Genomic DNA, 21,555 nt, shown 5'->3' on the forward strand with positions numbered 1-21,555 from the left:
AAGATGGAGTGCATTGGTTTGGCAGATAAAGAAAAACAAGCATAAGCAGCATCACTTTGTGACACACATAGATTGTGGTGAAGAGAGAGAGTTATTAAGAAGAAAAAGATGGGTGCGTGGTTGAGAAATGCAAGGCCCTATCTGATGTTACTAGCAGTTCAATTTGGTTCTGCTGGCATGTTCATATTTGCCATGGATGCTATAAAGAAGGGTATGAGCCATTATGTTTTCATTGTCTATCGTAACGCCATCGCCTCTATAACTCTCGCTCCCTTCGCCTTTGTTCTTGAAAGGTATCTTCCACTTACCTCCATTCATCAACATCAACCATGCTTTAATGCATACTTTTTAACTCAGTTTCACCTCTCTATTTTCTCATTACTGATCAAGTTAATATCTGCTCAAAGACTTTAGTATTGTTTATGCAGGAAAGTTCGTCCCAAGATGACTGTTCGCATATTTTCAGAGATTATGGCACTGGCTTTCTTCGAGTAACCATTATCTTACACTTACAGATACATGAAATCCAAGTTTGAGTTTGTGATTTAGAAGAGATATTTAGTTATATGGTGTTACTTGCAGGATAATACTGGATCAGTGCTTCGCCCTTTTGGGCATGAAGTTCACATCAGCTTCTTTCCTATCTGCTGTCATGAACTCCGCACCCTCTGTTACTTTTCTCATGGCTGTTCTTCTAAGGTGAGTAGCTAGGGTGAATCACCGTAAACACGAAAGGCATAAATGATGGTTCAACCCTCATTGGTTTACCCAAACTCTATGTTAAGAAGAAAAAAATCAAAAAAAAAAAAAAATGCTTTTTTTTTCTTCATTCAAGAGAAAAAAAAGGAGTAAGATAAAATTGACTTTTAAAACTAAAGATTCAAAACAAAAAGAAACATTTTTTATTAGTTCTATGTTCTTAAAATGGCTCCAAAGAATCTAAACACAACATTAGAAAAGTTTACATTCAAAAACAGGTCCTAATTAACTGTTTAGCACGAAATATCCATGAGAATATGTATGACTTAGAAAAGAAAAGAAAAGAAAAGAGATCGATATTTTTTAAATTATGATACTTATAAAAATAATAAATGTTAGAACATTAAATTTGTGTTATTATGTATTTCTTTTATTTCAAATAATGTCTTCAGAAATATAATTTTCAATTCTAAACTTAATTGAGATTTGTAGTGGAATTTTAAAACTTGATATGACGTAACCTTGGTATGAAGTGATGTCCTTTCTAGTTAACTTTTTTTTTTAATTTAAAAAGATAAAAAAAAACTTTGAAAAGAAACGATGAATTCCAGTCTTCTGATCTAGGAAGCAAAGAAAAACTTTTATAACCTGTTACGAATTAAATTTAGAATTTCGACTAAGTAAATAACTTTGTTTGTTAAGCATTTAATGATGAAGAATAAACAGGTAAAACCTAACGAACATGTCGAGATTAAGATTTTAAAGGAAATTATTTTAGATACAGGTTTTAAAGTTTATGTTTTACTAATTTTATTTATTTTATTTATTTTATTTATTTTATTTATTTTATTTATTTTAAGAAATATTTATGTATGCTCAGCAATAAGTATTTATAAAAAAAAAATCTGATAAAAAAAACAAGTATTTATAAAAGTAGTGTCATGAACCATTTCCATTGTCATTTGTATACGTTAAACGAAACTACCTATATAAAATATAACAAGATATTATTGCTGTAATTTTTCATATTTTGTGGAAAAAAAAATTGTAATCATTTTATGAAATTTTATAAATGCATATAAATATTTTAAAAAAAACTCATTTTTGTGAATTATTATAAACAAATTCCACAAAACGTGAAGTTTTTAAATAGTGAATAATTAAGATTACAAGTTTTTTAAAGTCACAAATAATATTTTTATATTGTACTAATATTAATCATTTATGTAAGAATTGGTAGTCAATATTTATATTCAAATTGAAATGTTAAGAAACACTAATTCTCTATTTTACGCATCAAGTTCTTAAAGTTTTAAAAATATTTTTATTAAATAATAATAATTTATTCATGACAAAATAAAACTATTTATTTCATTAAAATATTTTTATTTTTAGACTTGTTAACATGTGTAGTCAGAGCATATGATTATAAAGGAATGAAAATTTATTATGAGGTATCAAAGGTACGAAATTGTACTACAGTGACACATTTAAAGGAATTTGGGAAATCTACAGTGAACCAAGTAAATTAACAAAAAAATAGTTAATATTCGATATATTTATGTGTGATTGTAACTATTCTTAATTTATTTATCAATACCCAGCATGCGAGTTGACTTTAACATATGCACAATCTATTGTTTTCTTCGGATCTGATTCCATAAAACAGAGTTTTACAGGTGCATATATATATATATATATATATATATATATATATATATATATATACACATATATATATATATATACACACACACACACACAACTTGACAAAAGAACATCTTTCTTTATGTTTGTCAAACCTAAGGAAACCAGAGAATCACACACGTAGGTTGTTATAATGAATAGGTTGGAGCACATGAAGATGAAGGAGGTGGCATGTCAAGCCAAATTGGTTGGAACAATAGTAACTTTTGGAGGCACCTTGCTAATGGCGCTTTACAAAGGCCCTGTACTTAGTGCGATGAGATCTTCAACAAGCCATGCTGGACAACCTCAGAATGTGAACAACCCCACCGGTAACCACTGGATCCTGGGGACATGTTTCCTCCTCATTGGTTGTGCAGGCTTTTCTGCGTTTTACATATTACAAGTAAGTTGCTACACAAACTAACTATAGCTAATTATAAGGAAGATGAATGGCTTGATATGGTGTTTAAGCTTTAAGACTTTTCCATGTAATGAACTAGTTTGAGCTCTCCTTTTATGCTTAAGTCCATAACATGTTTCATCTTATTAGCATAAAATGAGGTTATATATATATTGATATCCTATGGGAAATGATGCATGGTTCGGTGAAATATATGTAGACCATAACATTGAGAAAATACCCAACAGAGATGTCCCTGGCCACTTGGGTTTGCTTCGTGGGTGCACTTCAAAGCTCTGTTGTAGCAGCCATCGCAGAACGCCACCACCCTCATGCATGGGCCATTGGTTGGGATACACGACTCTTTGCTCCTGCTTATGCGGTCAGTGATTTTGATTTGGTTTATTGTAACCATGCATATTCTCAGAATCGATGATGAGAAATCGATGCTAAAAACTGAAGTTCTACATCGATTATAGCTCGATATTTAAATTACACTAAAACATTGGTTCTTCCTCACTTGTTGTTCAAATTGAATGTTCTTTTATTTGTTTTTTAACCTTATTATCTTAATATTAACTTTTACAGGGAATAGTTACATCAGGAGTTCAGTATTACATACAAGGCATGGTGATAAAAACGATGGGCCCAGTTATTGTGACTGCTTTTAATCCCCTTCGTATGATCATTATTACCACCTTGGCCTGCATCATCCTATCTGAGCAACTCTACCTAGGAAGGTACTACAAATTAAGTAGCAAACACTACAATTCAATATGATCCTTTTCTCATCTCATTTTTTGTCCCTCTTTTTATGTTTTGAAAATATATTAACCTTACAATTCAACATGATATATATCAGTGTTATTGGAGCAATAGTTGTGGTTCTTGGGCTATATCTTGTTGTGTGGGGGAAATCTAAAGAATGCCAGCGACGAATGCCACCATCCCCTGCAAAGGATATCTTTCCAGAAGAGCAACGACAGCTACCTGTGACAGCTCCTAGGAATGATAGCAATGATAATAAGGGTTAACTAATGTTTCCACGTCAATAATAAGGATTGATAAATAGTACATTGTGATGATGAAAAGAGTGATATGGAAGACACAATATGAAAATGAGAAAGTGAGAAAAATTAAGTAGAAAGTGGGGTAGCATGGCCGTACAATTATTCACGCTGATCTAAGATTCTAAGGTCAATGTCATGAACATGTTATAGCATGCAATTGGAGTGATAAGTGGCATGACGATCGATGGAATTTATCATGTAAGGAGGGGTCACCTGATTTGCTTTTTATTCACCTTGTTTACTCAACTTCAAGCTTATCTCATTTCGTATTCAACTTTTGAGTATTCCATTTGAACAAAAAAAAATTATTCTATTAAGGTTTGAGATTCTCACACAAATCTAATAATAAATTTGTAGTACATATACTTAGCATCTAGTTCTATCCCACTTCATTACTAATTAGTGTTGAACATAATAGAAAAGCCCAGAGGCTATAAGAATCATAAAGGCCCAAGTACCAGTGAATTTAAAGTTACTTTATTTATCAAAATACCTATAAAAAAGATGCGTAAATAACTCTCAAGAAAAATTAACTCATGTAACATAGATTGTAGTTGGAAAAATGAAAGAAAATAAATAACACATTCAAAATGCATCCCTTCTAACTCAAGCATGGTTGATTGACAGTACTTTTTACGTAATAAATTATTGTTTCGAGAGTATGAGATTTTAGTCCATGAAACATAGAAAAAATCTTCTGGAAACTAAATTCTGAATCATGGTATGTCTATTTTGTTCCAGAAATTAAACTTCGCAACAACCACTTAAAAAGGAACAACAACGTTTCGGATTTTCGTTTATGGAATATATATTTGCATTTGGGAACTTTTTTTTGGACATAACAAACCTGATTTACTAAATTTCATAAACTATTTTCAATAAGCAAATAAAAACAATGCTCCGATCATCACCACTAAAAAATAACCTTTTACCACACCCTTTTAATTTGGTTATTTAAGAACCAATTTAATACAAAATACTGTAAGAATCCTCTAAATTTTATGAAGTTTTCAAAATTCGGTTATTATATTTGCATATTAAATTGATTATATTAATAAACTTTGCAATAAATTTAGTTTATTTCAAATACCTTTCATTTGTAAGCCTAAATTTGTATCATTCGTGAGTTTTTCTTCTTGATCTTATCCAAGGGTCTTTTTTCTTCTCTTCATACGGTTTGTGTGTGTTGAAAAACAGAAAGCTTTTTGAGCGGTTTTGTTGTGTTGTGTGGAATATGTATGGAGACAAAGGAGAGGAAACAAAAGGGGTGCAAGGGTTCAGAGCCAAAGCTTTTGTTGCAGTGGGGGCACATGAAGCAACTGATATGTGTGAAGCTAGTTGTCTCCAAACCGTAATGTTGCACCTCAAACCAATAGCAAATTATAATTCAAAAAGGAAATCCTATTACAGGTGACCTCTTGATGTAATAACAGAAATCACATGACTACTGTGTTGGCAACATCAAATTCACCAAATACTAAGCATCCTTACTCTACTCTAACCTAAGTCATATAGTTCTTTCTTCAAAATTCTGCAACAAAACTGCTAAGAAATGTCTTCTACATAAGTTTGGTTAACTGCAGGACATTCACTGCACCTGTGCCCAAGGTGATGACACTGACACAGTCTGTAATTCTTTTTTCACCTACAAAACAACAGGACATGAATCTTTCCCAACCAAGTTACAAAGAACAGAAATGGTCCAAATTTTTTGAAATTGTGAGTGGTATTTGGAATCATAGGAATTGTGTGTCCTTTGATAGGGGGTGGTAGATGCGCTCGAAGTATTCGGCTTAGTACAGATAAAGGTTTGGTCGTGGATTTACGCAAAAGTCTCATTGTGCTTCCTTCGGGTACTCTAATTGGGTTTTGAACCCAGTGAATTGTATGAGGATGATAATTTAATGTTTTCCTATAGTTAGTTTGATTGTTCCTTAGATATTCAGGTAGGTGTTTCGTGGTAGGAGTATGATAAGATGTTTTGCTTTTTATGTATAAGGGTTGAACCACCCCTAAAGTAATTTTCATTTATTTATTTTTTATTGCCGATAAAAAAAAAGAAAAAAAAAAGAAGACTACAAGAGGAAAAGAATGAACCATATGATGGGCTACTAAAAGGTTTTGAGGCAGATCATAGGATTCAAAACCCAAACATAATAGGAAAAAAAATCAACTTGTACTATTTACCTAATTGTTTTTAGGCGGAGTACAGGACAAAAAAATCCAATCAGTGTAAGAGAAATGAATAAAACCCAATCAGTGTAAGAGAAATGAATAGAAGATACTTTGCTTTTCATCCCAGTTCAGGACCTAAGTTGGGTCATATGAAAAATTTCATCCACATCAGCATTCCCTTGTTTAAACATCACTTATTTCCAGATACAGAACACCATTGTCATCCACAACACCTTCCACATTAGATTCAGTTTTTTCTTAACACCAAAAAGGATAAATTGTTCCAAAATAGTGCTCCAATTCATTGTGCTGAACACACTGCATTCTCACTCATCTCCAACACATTACATTTTAACATGATAATAAATATTATGCTATTGTTAAATTTTGAAAATTACTTCCACTTTTTTTAAATAAAATAACATAACAGGTTTATGTAGATTTCTAAAGTAAAGATCACAAATAATCTATGAAAATGAAAATAATCTATGAGATTCAATGGCTTACGTATATGCTTCATGATTTTGATGTTTCTCCTAAACTTACTTTGGTATTATGTGACAATAAATGTGAATTCTATTATTCACATTGTAGAAAATTTTGTCATTAAGTATATTGAGATGATAAGTTGCTTTTTTTAATTTAAATAAGCTTTTGTCTGATTCAACAAAACAACTTATTGATATCTACACAAAAACTTATACTAACAACTACTTTCATTTTATTTGTTCAATATGTGTGATTTATATTCATTTTTAATGAAAATATCAACCTTCTCTATTATTAGGTAATATAGTTCAATCTTATATTATAAGGATAATGATACACGACAACTCATACATTTTATACAACATCTAATACTATTAAAAAATAACGAAATAAATTATTAATTTTAGTTTATATAATCTTGGCGAACTAACTCATTCCATCTCGTCCTATTATTGGTGGACTAATGATGGGTCGGATTAACCCGATTTCTCATTCTAAATATCACATTGGAAAGTCATTTGAAAATAAGAAAGAAAAAAAAATTATATCAATTTGAATGGAGGAAAAAGAAAAAAAAAAAGCAGAAAAAGAATTTACTAAAAATAGAAATGCAAATACATTTAATAACGTGAGCCTAAAAGCAAATTAGAATGTATTATAAAAAGTATAAAGATCTTTTGTTCACTCAAAAATTTGTATCAACAAAATATTTATTGTGGAATTGAAGACTACTTAGTTTATTATAACTAAGAACTAAACTTAGTTGTATATAAGTTTTACCACAAGTCAAAGGTGTTTACCGGGTTGGATTTGACAATTTTTGTTTTTTATAGTCTGAATTTGACAAATATGTCGGCAAGTTACTTTTGAATATGAGAATAAAATGTTGATTATAGAAGTTGAAAAGGCATGTCCGATGGAATATAATAAATGATTTGTCTTTTGACTTTCAACTCACTGTAGTTTTATTGGTCTACGTCTAAGGTTAGGGCATGTAAGGTCATGAGTCTGGCTCGATAGTTGGACATTTATGGGTCGTTTTCCGACCTGTGTATCTAACGTTATGAGGAAACACAAATTAAGGCAATCAACCTTAATCACTCAATTAAGGCAGAATCATGACTAAAAGCGGAGAGATTACAACTTAGTCTATATATACCAGATTACGCTCTATAGAAATTATCATTTAATACACAACACAAGAAATACTTTCAACTCATACTTACAATATACTCACTATATTTCATGTTCTTCTGTAGGTGTAGTCCTCTCATTTCCTTATAGTGTATGAAGCTTGCAGGTAGGTGACAATCTCAGAGTTTAACCACCTCAACTAGCTGCTCCGATTAGAATTCATCCCTTTTGACTATAACAAAAGCTATTTTGAAATGACAAAAAAAATATTATATTAAGTTTATGACATATATGTGTTACACCATCTATATGATGAGGATAAGGCTTCAAAGTTTTTATTGGAAGAGGTCTCCAGTGTTAAAAAATTTAATATTAGGGAATCATTAAATAATATTATATACGATAAAATGTAAAATATTACATGATTTCATAAAACATTACTTTTTAATTCTTTAATTAAGAACATTCTGCTAATACATAATACAAAGTAGCATGATCTAATAAATAAATCCGAACGAGTGGCATAAGTATCAAATTCACAATCCCAAATTGGGTTTATAGCTGTAAAAGGAGAATTATTGTTATAGGAATAGGAATAGGAATAGGAATAGGAATATGATAACCCAAAAGAAGATATAAAATGTGAATATCTGGGAAGTTGTAGTAATTAAGTATAAAAATGGAAGTAGCAGGATTCCATCACCATGGTTACAAACAGTGTCCCTCCTCTGATATGGATCATTTGCACTTTATTAAATTTATTTTAAAACATTTTAATTTCATTATTTCCTTAGGTATACTTCTCAAACCTTATAATACATAAAACATATTATTTGCACCAAATTCAATCAAAATCTCAATTTCACTTTTCTACTTATCCTAATTCAAAAATAATTGCTAACTAAATTTCTTCAAGTGCTCAAAATGACTCAAAACCAAGTTCTAAAACACACACTCGTACTTTATAACAAATTATCTTTCTGAAATCCTTTGATTTCTAGAAAAAAAAATCCAAAAGCTATACAAAATTAGAAATATTTTAACTTGTTTCCAGAAAATCTATACATGTGAACATCAGAAAGAATAAATTGAGATATGAAGCAAAGGAATTACTCAAAATAAAAAATATGACTCCGATCAAAATATTAATATACATATGTAAATATTTAATAACATATCTAAAAAACAATTAAGAAATATATTTAAAAAGTATGGGATAAGAAATTATATGCGTAAAAGATAGCAATTATTACACTAGTGTTAAATAAAATGAGAGGTCAAATCTCTTTAATATGAAAAAAATAGTTAGCTAAAGAATGATTTAGACCAACACCGACAACTGCATTTGGTTACTTCATGTCCATACAAATTAGCAGTCCAAAAGTTTGTAAAAGTTTTTACTTTTATCAAATAATATGATCAATGCTTTGCCTTTTCTGTATCTTCATATGCCAATTATTAGTCAGTTATCCAAAATTCACTGTTCTGTTTGGATTATGTTACTTTTGAAAACATTAACGTTATTATTAATATGTTTTATTTGTGTCTACTCCACCATCCCAAGCCCCTCCTCCACCCTACACTTTCCACATCCATGTTTCTCTTTCCTACACTCCATTTCAGAAATTATCGGATAAACTTACAGGAATAACGTTCAACCTTGTTTTAATTTTTTTTTTAAATAGTTCATATAAACTTTATATGTATATTGCATATTTATCTTTATTTTATTTTTTATCAGCAATGAAAAAATGAAATAAATTGGAGTATTGGAAGGATGTTTCAACACATATACAAAAAGAGTATAAAAATAATGTCTTCTAATCACTACAAGGAAATCATTGAATAAAAACAAATTTTAGAAAAAAAAATAATTAATTGTTATATTGAATAAATTAGATACCATTTTAGATACTACCAAATTTTTGTTTCTAAATTAATTTATATTATTGATAAATAGATTTTAAATTGGTATTTAATTAGCTACCAACACTACAAGAAAAACATGAAATAAAAATCAATTTTAGAGACAAAAAATAATCAGTAACTAGATTAGATACCATCTTATAAATTAAAAAAAAAATTGGTTTCTAACTTAATTTCTATTATTGTTAAATTGTTTCTAAATTGGTATTTAATTAGTTACCAAAGTTTTAACTACCAATTATTTAGATTCTAAATTTGGTAGCAAAAACCTTGATTGTTAATTAGATATCAATTTAGAAACCATTTTAACAATAATAAACACTAATTTAGAAACCAAATAATTTTTTAATCTCTAAAATTGTCTCTAATTTAGTCACTATAGCAACTAATTATTTTTTGTCTCTAAAAATTGGTTTCTATTTCATGATTCTCTTGTAATGCAAGGTTTTAACTATAAATTTTTTTTTTATAAGATTGATTTCTATTGAGTGATTTTCTTGTAGTGAATGATCATTTTATACACATAAAAAGTTGTTCTGCTTAATAAATAATGACCCAAAAAAAAACTTTTGCCCACTACCATTAGTTCATAAATAGTCTTACTTAATGTATTTGTATAAACCCTAAACCCTAAACACAAATATCATGACTTAGGTTTTCTCTACACTTTGCTCTAAGCTTTGAATCTGGAGAGCAAACTTGATACTTTGTTCCAAAAACTTAAAAAAAAAACACTCTCTTTCAACTAAATCTCATCCATAAACACAAATTAAGTTAAAATATTAGCATTTGCAGCTAAGTTCCTTAAACAATTTCTTATCATATACCACAAAGATATGAGTAGACTTGATTTCCTTGTCTTTCTTACTTCAACTCCCGTCGTTTGTCCGATGGTTACTAAATCCCTTCATCCCCGAATAAAGATGTATTCATAATTTCTTTGCCCCTATCTTTGGCATTGATTAGCTCTTTATATATTTATTTGTTATTACCTATGAACTTTGTTGTATCTTCCACCATTTGTTATCTTCCTGGTCTCATCTGCTGAACATAGGTTTGTGCTCGGATTGTTTAGGATACCAATGTATTACTACTTTCCCTTAGGGTGTGTTTGCTTCCAAGTGAGAGGAGGGACGGAGGAGGAGGGATGGGGTGTTTTTTGTGTTTCCATGGTTTTGAGGGTGGGGGAGTGGATGGGGGAGAGGGTGAGTGATTTTTTTTCATTCTTCACAAAATGAAGAGATTTGTGAGGATGAATGTAGGATGGTTGTATTTTACCAAAATATCCTTGGACATGCATTTTATTACAATATCAAAATAAATATTACATAAATATATTTATAATTTAAAAAATATTTAATTATACTATTAATAACAACATACAATTATAAATAATAAAAATAAAAAATTGTATAATATTAACAAATATATAGTTATATAAAATAATAAATGAATATAATAATAAATATTATTTTCATAAATTTTAATATATTTAATAATTTTATTTCAATGTAACACAAAAATATTTTCTATTATATTTTTTAATTTTTATTATAAAATATAAGTAAATATGAATATTATATATTAAAAAAATTAATTAATTCAAATCTACACAAAAAAGAATCATAATTAATTATTCAAATATTTTTAATAACAAGGACAAATTTGTAAACTTACAATAAATCATCCTCACAAATCCTCTCTACCATTCCTCAATCCAAACAACCTCACATATCCTCACACATCCTCTCTAATCCTCACAAATCCACTCCCTCCCCTCCTCACAAATCCCCTCCTCAATCCAAACAGAGCATTAGGCTTTGTTTAGATTAGAGGTTGTGGGTGAGTGGAAAGTTGAGGGTGTGGATGAGTGGAAGTGTGGAGAAAGATGAGGGTGTTTGGATTGAGAGATGTTAGAGTGAATATGTGAAGAAAGTTTATTGAAAAGTGTAAATGATGTGATAGTTGTGAGAGTATTTTAATATATTTTGAATAGTGTAAATTGTAAGATTACAAATTTACCCTTGTAAGATTACATTGAAATATTAATGTTAAATTTTTGTTAGTAGATAATTTTAATATTATTAATGATTATTTAATAAATTTTATGTTATATAAATATATAATTTTTATTAATTATGATTTTGATTACTATTAATAATAACATTAATATAATTTAAGAAAATATGTCATGAACATTAATTAGTTGCAAAAATATATAAAGTTATTACATTTGATTTGATGTAGAAAGAGATAAATACATGTTAATTTGAAATTATGCAATTTATTACAATATTTTTTATAATTTTTTTAATTTTAACATTAATAAATTATGTTAAATCTAAAAAAAATTAAAATCCTAAACATTATAAATTTTGAATTCCATTCTGTCAAAATAAATTTTTTAAATAAAAATTTTTATTTTTTATTAACAATTCATTTTTTTAAAAATAATTACTTTCTACATTTATTATTAAAAAATCAGATTTCTTCTCAAAAGTTTGACTGGTTTTTTTAATTAATACAACATTTTTTATAAAGTTTTAATTATAACATGAACAATTTATCTCAGATATAAAAAAATCCTACAAATTTTTAATTCCATGTAAAGATATTCATTTTAAAACATAATAATTATCTACATTTATTACTATAAATTGAAATTTCTTATCTAAACTTTTTCTGCTTTCTTAACTTACTAAAACATTTATTTTGATTTTGTAATTTATAATATTAATTTATAAAAACCCTACCCATTACAGATTTCTATTTCCAGTTGTAAAAATATTCAGTTTAAATAAATAAATTTTTTTCTTATAAATAATTAAATGTTATAAAAAAAATGACTACAACATTTTTTTAATGTTTTTAATGATAACATTAATAATTTATGTCAAATCTAAAAAAAAATTAACTAAACATTATAAATTTTTATTTCCATTCTGTAAAAATATTATATAGAAATAAAAAGCTATTTTTATAAAACAATTTAATTTTTAAAAACTAATAACTATCTACATTTATTATTAGAAATTCAAATTTTTTCTCTAAACTTTTTTGCCTTTTTAACATTAAAATTACTATAACATTAAAATAAATAAATAAATAAATAATTTAAAAACCTGAATAGAATGGAGGCCCTGTGATTTATGGTGTAGGAGAAAAGAGAAAAGAAGGGTAGAAAAGTAATATTTTACATCTGATGTGGTACTTGCTATGCACTCTCTCCTTTCTCTTCATTTTGGAGAAGATGCACTATGCCCTCCACTTTACCTGCAGTCTTTCCCTCACCCACATACATAACTAGAAGCAAATGGGGTGATACTGTGACTTCCGTCGTCGCAAACAATACTGCCCCTAGAAGCAAACAGTACCTTAGTCTTTTTCCTTATTTCTGGCAAAACAGTGACCAAAACCTTTCTCAACCATTCAGTACTAAATATACACTCAGTATAAGCCAAAAACCAACACAAAATGAACCAAAAAAAGTGCCTCTAATTATAAAGACCCTTCATTATAGTTGAATTCTTCAGTGGGATTTTCTCATTCAAGTCACTCTCTCGTCCACTTGAATTCTCATACTCAACTATTATTAACTCACAAACTACCTTAAGGCTTTGTTTGGATGAGGGAGTGGATTTGAGCTGATTTGAAGGGAAAGTGTAAAGAAAGTTGGGGTGTTTGGATTAAGGTAAATAGAGTGGAAAGTGTGATGAAAGTTTATGAGTGATGTGATGGGTGTGATTGAAATTATATATTTTTTTAATTGATAAGAATGTAAGTTTACAAATTTATCCTTATATCTAAAAGTTGTTAAAAAATTAATTTTATTTATTTATTTATAAATTATAATTAATTTTATTAAAATATTATTTAAATATTTATAATTATAAATATTTAATAAAAACTTATTTTTATATTAAATAATATTATTATTTTTATCTTTACTTTTTTGTAATTAATATAATTATTATATAAATTTATTTCTATATTATTAAAAAATATATTTATTTTATTATTATTTATATTTATAATTTATTATATATAACATGATTAATTATGTTATTTTATAATAATAATTTTTTATAATTTTAATTATATTTTATATTTAAATTATAATTTTTATTTTAAATAAAAATAATAATAATTTAAATATAAAATAAAAAGGTTAAGAAAGTAAATTGCAATTAATTAAATAAATATATATATATTATTTAGTAGATTGCAACTTTCTTCGCATTTCAGCGAAGAAAGTTTTGATGAAATTCTTTTTTTCGGTTTCCGTGTGATTTTGTCTGTATGTGCATTGATATTGAGCATTCTTCGCAAATAGTGAATCTTTCGTTTTCTTCGCTCTGAACCAAACGAAGCCTAAATTCTAATTCAATGAAGTTCATATATATCCTTGAATTTTTATTTTTTTGTCATTTCTATCCTATCATTCCACTTGTCAATACAGAATTGAATTTACTCACTATTTCCTAAGATCCAACATATATTAGTTTCAAACTAGTTTTTTCCATATTCATATTCACACACTTTATTTAAATTTGATTCTCAAGCTGATTCTTTCCTTGTCCTTCATGGTGTGATTATTTATCTTCAACATATTTGGATGTAATAATTTGTCTCCAAAATCTTATATCCTGTGTGATCAAAGACCATTTCCATTTTACAATAAATGTCTCATTGAAGTGTTTTATGTTTGTGATTCCTAACCCCTTTTTCTTTAGGTTGCCATATTTAACTTTATAATAAGGATGAAACATTTAAAAATATAAGACTCTTTTTATTTATAAAATTATATATTGTTGGAGTTGTCACTTTAGACATATATTTGTATATATTCATTTTATTAAACAAATTGTTCTAGCCCACCTCTCAAATAAACTTTAATTTTTATTGATCCCGGGCACAAAAAAATATACTTAGCACACTGCAAGAAAATCATGAAATAGAAACCAATTTTTAGAGACCAAAATAATTAGTTACAATAGGAACTAAAATAGAGACCATTTTAGAAACTAAAAAAAATGGTTTCTAAATTAGTTTCTATTATTTTCTATTATTGTTAAATAGTTTCTAAATTGGTATCTAATTAGCAACTAAGGTTTTAACTACCAATTATTTAGTTTCTAAATTTGGTAGCAAAAACTTTGGTTGTTAATTAGATATCAATTTAGAAACTATTTAACAATAATAGAAACTAATTTAGAAACCAAATTTCTTTTTTAGTTTCTAAAATGGTCTCTAATTTAGTTACTATTGCAACTAATTATTTTGGTTTCTATTTCATGATTTTCTTGTAGTGGCAATTATCATATATTATTCACACTTTCAGTCTAAATTTAATTAAAATAAAAAATTTAATCCAAATACAAAAATAATTACATAATAAAATATAAAAGAATTTCAAAATAAGATAAAATATCACTACTTTTTTTAATTCAATATGTACTATTAATCCAATAGTGTTTTAGTTTGAGTCTCATTACAGTTTTTATAATATGAATATTGTGGATAGTGTCCTAATTAAACTTGTTTAGTATGCGAATAAAGCAAATTGAATATAAAAAATTCACACTATTTTTTATAAGTGTATTGGCTGTAAATTATACAAATTATTTGAAAATTTTGTATAAACACTTAAGTCTAGTATTTATCTATCTATAAGACATAAATTTATTTATTTTTTCAAAATTTAAATTTTTAACTTCTAGTCAACTTTAGTTTAGATTTATATAATTTAAATTAAAAATTTAGTTCTCTAATCTTTAAAAATAAATAAATTTAGTAATTTCATAGTTTTAAAGCTATATATTAAATATTTTTTTAATCAGTTAACTGCATCATTTAACGATAAGAATTAAACTCGTTTAATATTCTTATAATACAATTTCTCTTTCTATATTTTTTACAATATTATTTATTTTATTTCAGACTTTCCCCCCATTGATTTTTCTCTTTATCATATAAAAGATTTACTACAAACCAACTTTATAAACCTTAATTTTGTAAAAAAAATTAACGAGTTAAATATTATAAATTTTTAAGAATGTTTTCATCTTTAGTTTCATGATCTTAAGAATAATAATTAACAAAACCCTGATTAGATACCCATCCATTTTGCTGTGGTTGTTTGAGCTTTGACATTGTATATTAATTGTTTATATAAACAAGTGAGATCCGTACCCATAAAGTAAAATAAGATCCGTTCTAATTGTTAGCACTGATTTGACTTGAGACAAATGGGTAAATGCTTGCATTTTATATTCTCATTCATGGAAGAATATGAATAAATAAATCACATATCTGCAACCACAATTTGGAAAAGGAGATGCGGACATGTTATTAGAGAAAGTATATAATCAGAGTCTTCATTAAAAATTAATGATGAATAAAATGGATAATACTTAGAAGTAATGAATTGATACAAGTAAAATGAATAAAGCACGGAATAATGAATTGGTTTCACATAAATATAAATAGTATATAATAATGCATTAGGATTTGTTGTGCATGTATTTGGTAGTGCTTTCCCAATATTTTTGCATGGTGGGTGGGATTCCACCAACCTTAACCTCATTGCAAGATGGAATCCAAACACGAAACCACCACCTTTAATTTCTGGGCCATCACACCCACAAGTTTATGCTCCCTCCCTAACCATTATTCGTATAAATAATAAATTCAAAACCCACAGTTTTAGCATCCACCACTACACACTCCTTATCTCAATATAACAATCATTCTCCTATTCTAAACCCTACTTCTGTTTTTTATATGCTAAACTACCTCTTACACTTTTTTAAGCTGATCTAATTTTTAAAATAAAGTAAGCCTCTATTTATTATAGTTATTTTAAAAAAAAATGGATTTAGAGAGTTTTGAGATGAAGAAAAGGTATGGATTGAGATATATTGTGTTGACTAATTAGAAAGAGAGAGGAGAGATCGATATATAAAAAAAAAATAAAAAAAATCAATGCGTAAGTAACAATGTTTGAATATTTCATGGAAAATATTACCTATTTATAAGTTTTATTAGATTCAGATAATTAAGAAGAAGATATTAAACTGTTATTATAAAATATGAATGGATTTTATGATATAACTTAGTACCTTAGTAATTTATAACTAAGTTATAGTAGAATTTATATCTTAAATATTATTATATTAAACGAGTGATTATTATCATTGAATATAATTGGATATGTAGAATAGTATTTAAAGATGAGTTAATTTGTGATATCTTTTACTATTTAAATATTTTATATGGATATTTTTGTTTATTAGTTTATACCAATGAATAATACACCCCTTTTTGTTATATTTTGTTGATATCGGATGGAATTTTACAGTTAGATAATTTATTTAAATAATTTTAAAACTTTAAATTTAGATGTAAAAATTGAATTAAAGAGACCAAAATTGAACATGAAGTAAAATACACTAAAAATGTAATGGAATGTTTCACTACAATGAATTTTCATTAATCTTACTGAATAAAATCATATTATTATAATTTGAGAAGAACAAATTAAACATTGACTCAACTTTTTGGATGAATTCATGCCTTCAAAGAACTGCTGAGGATAAGTGAAGGGACATTTTCATATTTTTCATCTTATTCATATTTTGTGTAGCGGGTTAGAACATTAAATGCTCCATTTAAATATTTAATTTAGTAATTCTTTAGTAATAAAAAGAACACCACACTTGATTAATTACAAAAATTCATTAGTTTTTTTATGCATTGAATCCCACGTGATTCATGCATCCGCAACTACAAGATTTATGGGCCGGGGGTGTTAAGAACAGATTTCAACAATTTTCTTTAAATTCGATGCATCTTTTCTTACAACTGCACCATGCATTATTGCTTTACATATTAATCAAACCAAATTCAGAAAGATACATTTTTTTTACGAATTCAGTTATTCAGTATTGTCAGATTCTTTTTTTACATTCTTAATGAATTAAAAATTATCATCATATATATTTTAATACACATTTTATTATCACACGAATAAGAGACACTGGCTTATTTAAACATGAGCGTGTTTTTACTTTTAAATTTTTGTATATTGAATTTAAATATATATATATATATATAAATAAGGAAAAAGTTGTCTTTGATATTTATTTATTTTATCAGAAATAAAAAAAATAAATAAATGGAAATCACTTCAAGAGTGATTGAATCCTTATGAATGATACACAAAAACCAACTTCAAACAAAAAACCAACTTCAAACAAAAACTACCAATCTAACTAAAAAAAACCCTATTCATACTAAAACCTGAAAAAAACTTCAAGAGATCATCCTCATAAACACAAAAGGTTCCAAACACCAATTAGAATAGGAAAACGAAGCAAAACAATTTTTTACAAAAATTTAAGACCAAACATTTACTTACACCAAAGCAAACACTTCAGCGCATCGGTCACGTCTTTTTTGAAAATGATAAAATTTCTGTGATTTTAGATTTCACTCACCACCCCAATCCAAATTGTGTTCCACACAACATTAACCGAATCTCAAGACAGGTTCATCCTGAATTGTTTTTTATATATATATTTTGATTTTCCTATTTAGTGGATGTAATTATTACTATTAATTATTTTTGCAATCTTTTTATATTTTTTCAATTTTTTATAAAAAAATAAATAAAATAAATTAGAATATTTAAAGAATACCTTAATCTTATTCAATAAAACTATCAGATGAAAATCAGAAAGTACATGAAAATCATTAGAAGAGTTTATACCAACATGAACTCCCCACTATCCAACAAAAAAAAATGCACTAGTTTAGAGTACATACACTAAAAGCCCCAACACCTTCATAGGCTTATATCTCAACATGTTGCCTGATAAGGACTAAAAAGCAGCCACTCCATTGCGTGCTTGCCATTCAAATCTATCATATTCTTTAACATTACAACACCTCCACAAATAATTAAAGACATATTTATTGCAAGGGTCATAAATAGCATTATAACTTAAGATTTCGGTTTTAAAAAAAAATTAAGAGGTCGAATTTTAATAAGATTTTGAGTCATTAAAATAAAATATATTTTAATTAGTTTAAAAACATAATTTATCTCAACAAATAAAACATTATAATACTAATTAGAGTACGAATCTTATAAAAATTTTACTCCAGTAAAAATTGTAAGAAAATATTAAAAAATATGTGGTGCAGTAGACCTTTCAAAACTTCATAAAATAACTTGCAATAAAAATAATATAACTTATATATTTAACAAAAATAAGCAAGTGAAGTTAGTTTGTAATTATTGGTGTGGATATATATATATATATATATATATATATATATTTAAATTAAAAAAACTATTGGTTAACTTAATAAATGAAGAAGGAAAAGTATATTTTTTTGTAAAATACTATAATATCATTATATACTTTTTTTATACAAAAAAAAATAATAAATAAATTATATTTCGTTGTTTTTTTTCCTACCAAATAACTCACAAAATAATTTCACTTTCTTTCCTTTTAATTTCTTCCAAAGTCTGAAGAAACCGTGAAAGAATGAGGAGGGAAGAATTATTAAGAGGAATGTATGTCATGCAGATCTCACATCCATTAAATTAATTTTGTTATGTAAAGCTTATTTTAACAAAAAATTGTTAAATTTATCAAATCATCAATTATTTTAGATTTAGATTGAAAATCTTATATTAGATAGAAATAAAAAGACGAAAAATACATAAAATATCCAAAATTAGTTTCCGATAACTATTATCCGATGATTTGTTAAGAACGCTACTTCAATGACCAGAAAGAGACGGAAATGATACTCCTTCTTTCTCTTTTTAGATGCCATGAAACTTACATTTTAAGTGCATTTGTTACTAAACTTTAAAGGAAATTCAATTTGATTTTCTTTTTTTGTCAGAAACGGAAAGTTGTCTTAATTTTCAAACTCTTTTCTTTCTGAAAGCTTTCTTTATATCTTTTTAAATTCAAAAACTATGTTTAAAGTTCTAAATCTTAAACAGAAAGTTTCACAATTGATAAAAATAGTAAGAAAAATACTCACAAACTTATTGTTTTTTAGTTGTTTTTTTTTTTATTGAAAACGATATTTTGATTTGGATTAGGATGAGAGAAAAAATTGAGAGAAAAGAGAGTGAAAAGTGGATAAAAAATATTATTTAGATTGATTTAGTAATACGATAGAAAAAGTTAAATTAATTAAATAATATAATAAATTACAAAAATCCTTAATATAATTATAATTCAAATTTAAAAATGATTAATTGTAGAGTACTTAAATTATAAAATTATAAAATATATTTAATTTTTTTATTGATAATATTCCATAGAAATACATGAATTTAAAGAATAATTAAATTTTTAATATGATTTTATATTTCTATATAACTTTAAGTTATTTTATTAATTTTCATTTTATAAGAAAAATGAAAATCACTGATAACAAATTAAGCATAGTGATTAAAGATTTCACTATTGGTTTAAATCAACAATAAAATATAACACTTTCCTACCATATTGGCAAATGCAAGCCCTTATGAAATGCAATTAATCAATTAATTTATAATTAAAAAATATGTTACAATCGTTATGTTAGTGTAATGAATATTTTAATTTTGTAGTTTCAATTTTAATACAAACTTTAATTATTATAATTATAAATTAATTATATTAAATAATAAATTTGCATTAGTCATAAATACACCAGTGTATAATTGCACGTGAAAATGAAAATAACAATATAGGAGGAGCATATATAGTGTTTTCAGCCTAACCTTTTCCACCATTTTAATTTCTATGAATTCATATATGTGTAATTTCGTAAAATTATGCCAATTACAAGGGTATAAGCGTAAAATTGTTCTTTCCACTTATGTTTCTCTGCAGGAACACTCCTTTTCTTTCTCTTACTACTGCACCGTCCGTTTCTGCTTAAACCTTTAAATTCAAATGAACAATACATCGTTTTTTTTTCCCTTTTTTTTTCATCCACATTATATTTATGGACTTAAATAAAAGACTAGTTTCTTATATAAATTTGTTCACGGTTTATTAGTATTATATAATATCATAATAAAAAAACTTCATTTTCCATGATTTCAAAACATTATATATTAATATCAATGTTTTTTTATGTGTGATATAAATATTATTTAATTTTATCATTAAATTTTTAAATATTTTTGAAATTGAGATTCAGATCTAATCATTAACCAATAAAATGATCATAGCATTACAGGAGCTATATCTCACCATTAATAATAATAAAATGATAATGAAGATAACATGGCAATATGATCACACGTTTTTACACGAAGAAGCTCATTATTTTATTGTCCATGTCACTTACATTCATTAAAAAAAATATTAATAAATAATAACTAATTTTAAAATAAGCAATAATTAATTAATATATTAATTAAATTAAATATTATTTATAAAATTAAAAAATTATTTTTGATATCCATAATTTTTAATTTATACAATAATATCTAATTTAGTTAATATATTAATTAATTATTTTTAAAAAATTATTTAATGATTTTTTTAAAATAATTATTATGTCTACGTATATCATAAAATCAAACTGTTTTATTGGAATTCATTATTATTGAAGGACGCTTGGTTTCATCAACATTCACCTATGCTATATTTCGTAAAGGAAGAAATTCAGGGAGAATAAATAAATATAAGTAAAGAAGAAAATTAGGAAAAAATAAGAAAAATAAAGATAGTTTGATTTAATAGAAATAAAAAATAAAAAATAAAGATTAAACATCTAATATAATACACTATGTTAATTCTTTAATTGATTATGTTTGTCAAAAATAATTTTAAATTTTTTAACGGTTAAAAATTATCAATAAATGAACAATTGTCAACATTAGCAATTATTTCTATTAAAAATCATTAATAAATGAGATAAAAAAAATGATAGATAAAACATCTC

General features: G+C 26.2%; 1 protein-coding gene across 1 annotated transcript; it reads left to right on the forward strand.

Moving 5' to 3' along the window:
- Positions 1–4,104, forward strand: LOC137820160 (WAT1-related protein At4g08290-like). Its single transcript, XM_068624026.1, has 7 exons — positions 1–293; positions 429–491; positions 583–699; positions 2,548–2,791; positions 3,009–3,170; positions 3,377–3,528; positions 3,651–4,104. Exons 1-7 carry the CDS (start codon positions 109–111, stop codon positions 3,820–3,822), a joined length of 1,095 nt encoding a protein of 364 aa, XP_068480127.1. The 5' UTR covers positions 1–108; the 3' UTR covers positions 3,823–4,104.
- Positions 4,105–21,555: the final 17,451 nt, after the last annotated feature.

Source organism: Phaseolus vulgaris, chromosome 9, assembly GCF_000499845.2.
Source record: "Phaseolus vulgaris cultivar G19833 chromosome 9, P. vulgaris v2.0, whole genome shotgun sequence".
Lineage (NCBI taxonomy): Eukaryota > Viridiplantae > Streptophyta > Magnoliopsida > Fabales > Fabaceae > Phaseolus > Phaseolus vulgaris.

What these genes read in the sequence shown, in the direction of transcription:
- LOC137820160 (XM_068624026.1), top strand. Translation starts at nt 109, where the DNA reads ATGGGTGCGTGGTTGAGAAATGCAAGGCCCTATCTGATGTTACTAGCA. An exon ending in TCTTTGCTCCTGCTTATGCG is followed by an intron (nt 3,171 to 3,376) that starts GTCAGTGATTTT and finishes TAACTTTTACAG; the next exon opens with GGAATAGTTACATCAGGAGT. An exon ending in GAGCAACTCTACCTAGGAAG is followed by an intron (nt 3,529 to 3,650) that starts GTACTACAAATT and finishes GATATATATCAG; the next exon opens with TGTTATTGGAGCAATAGTTG.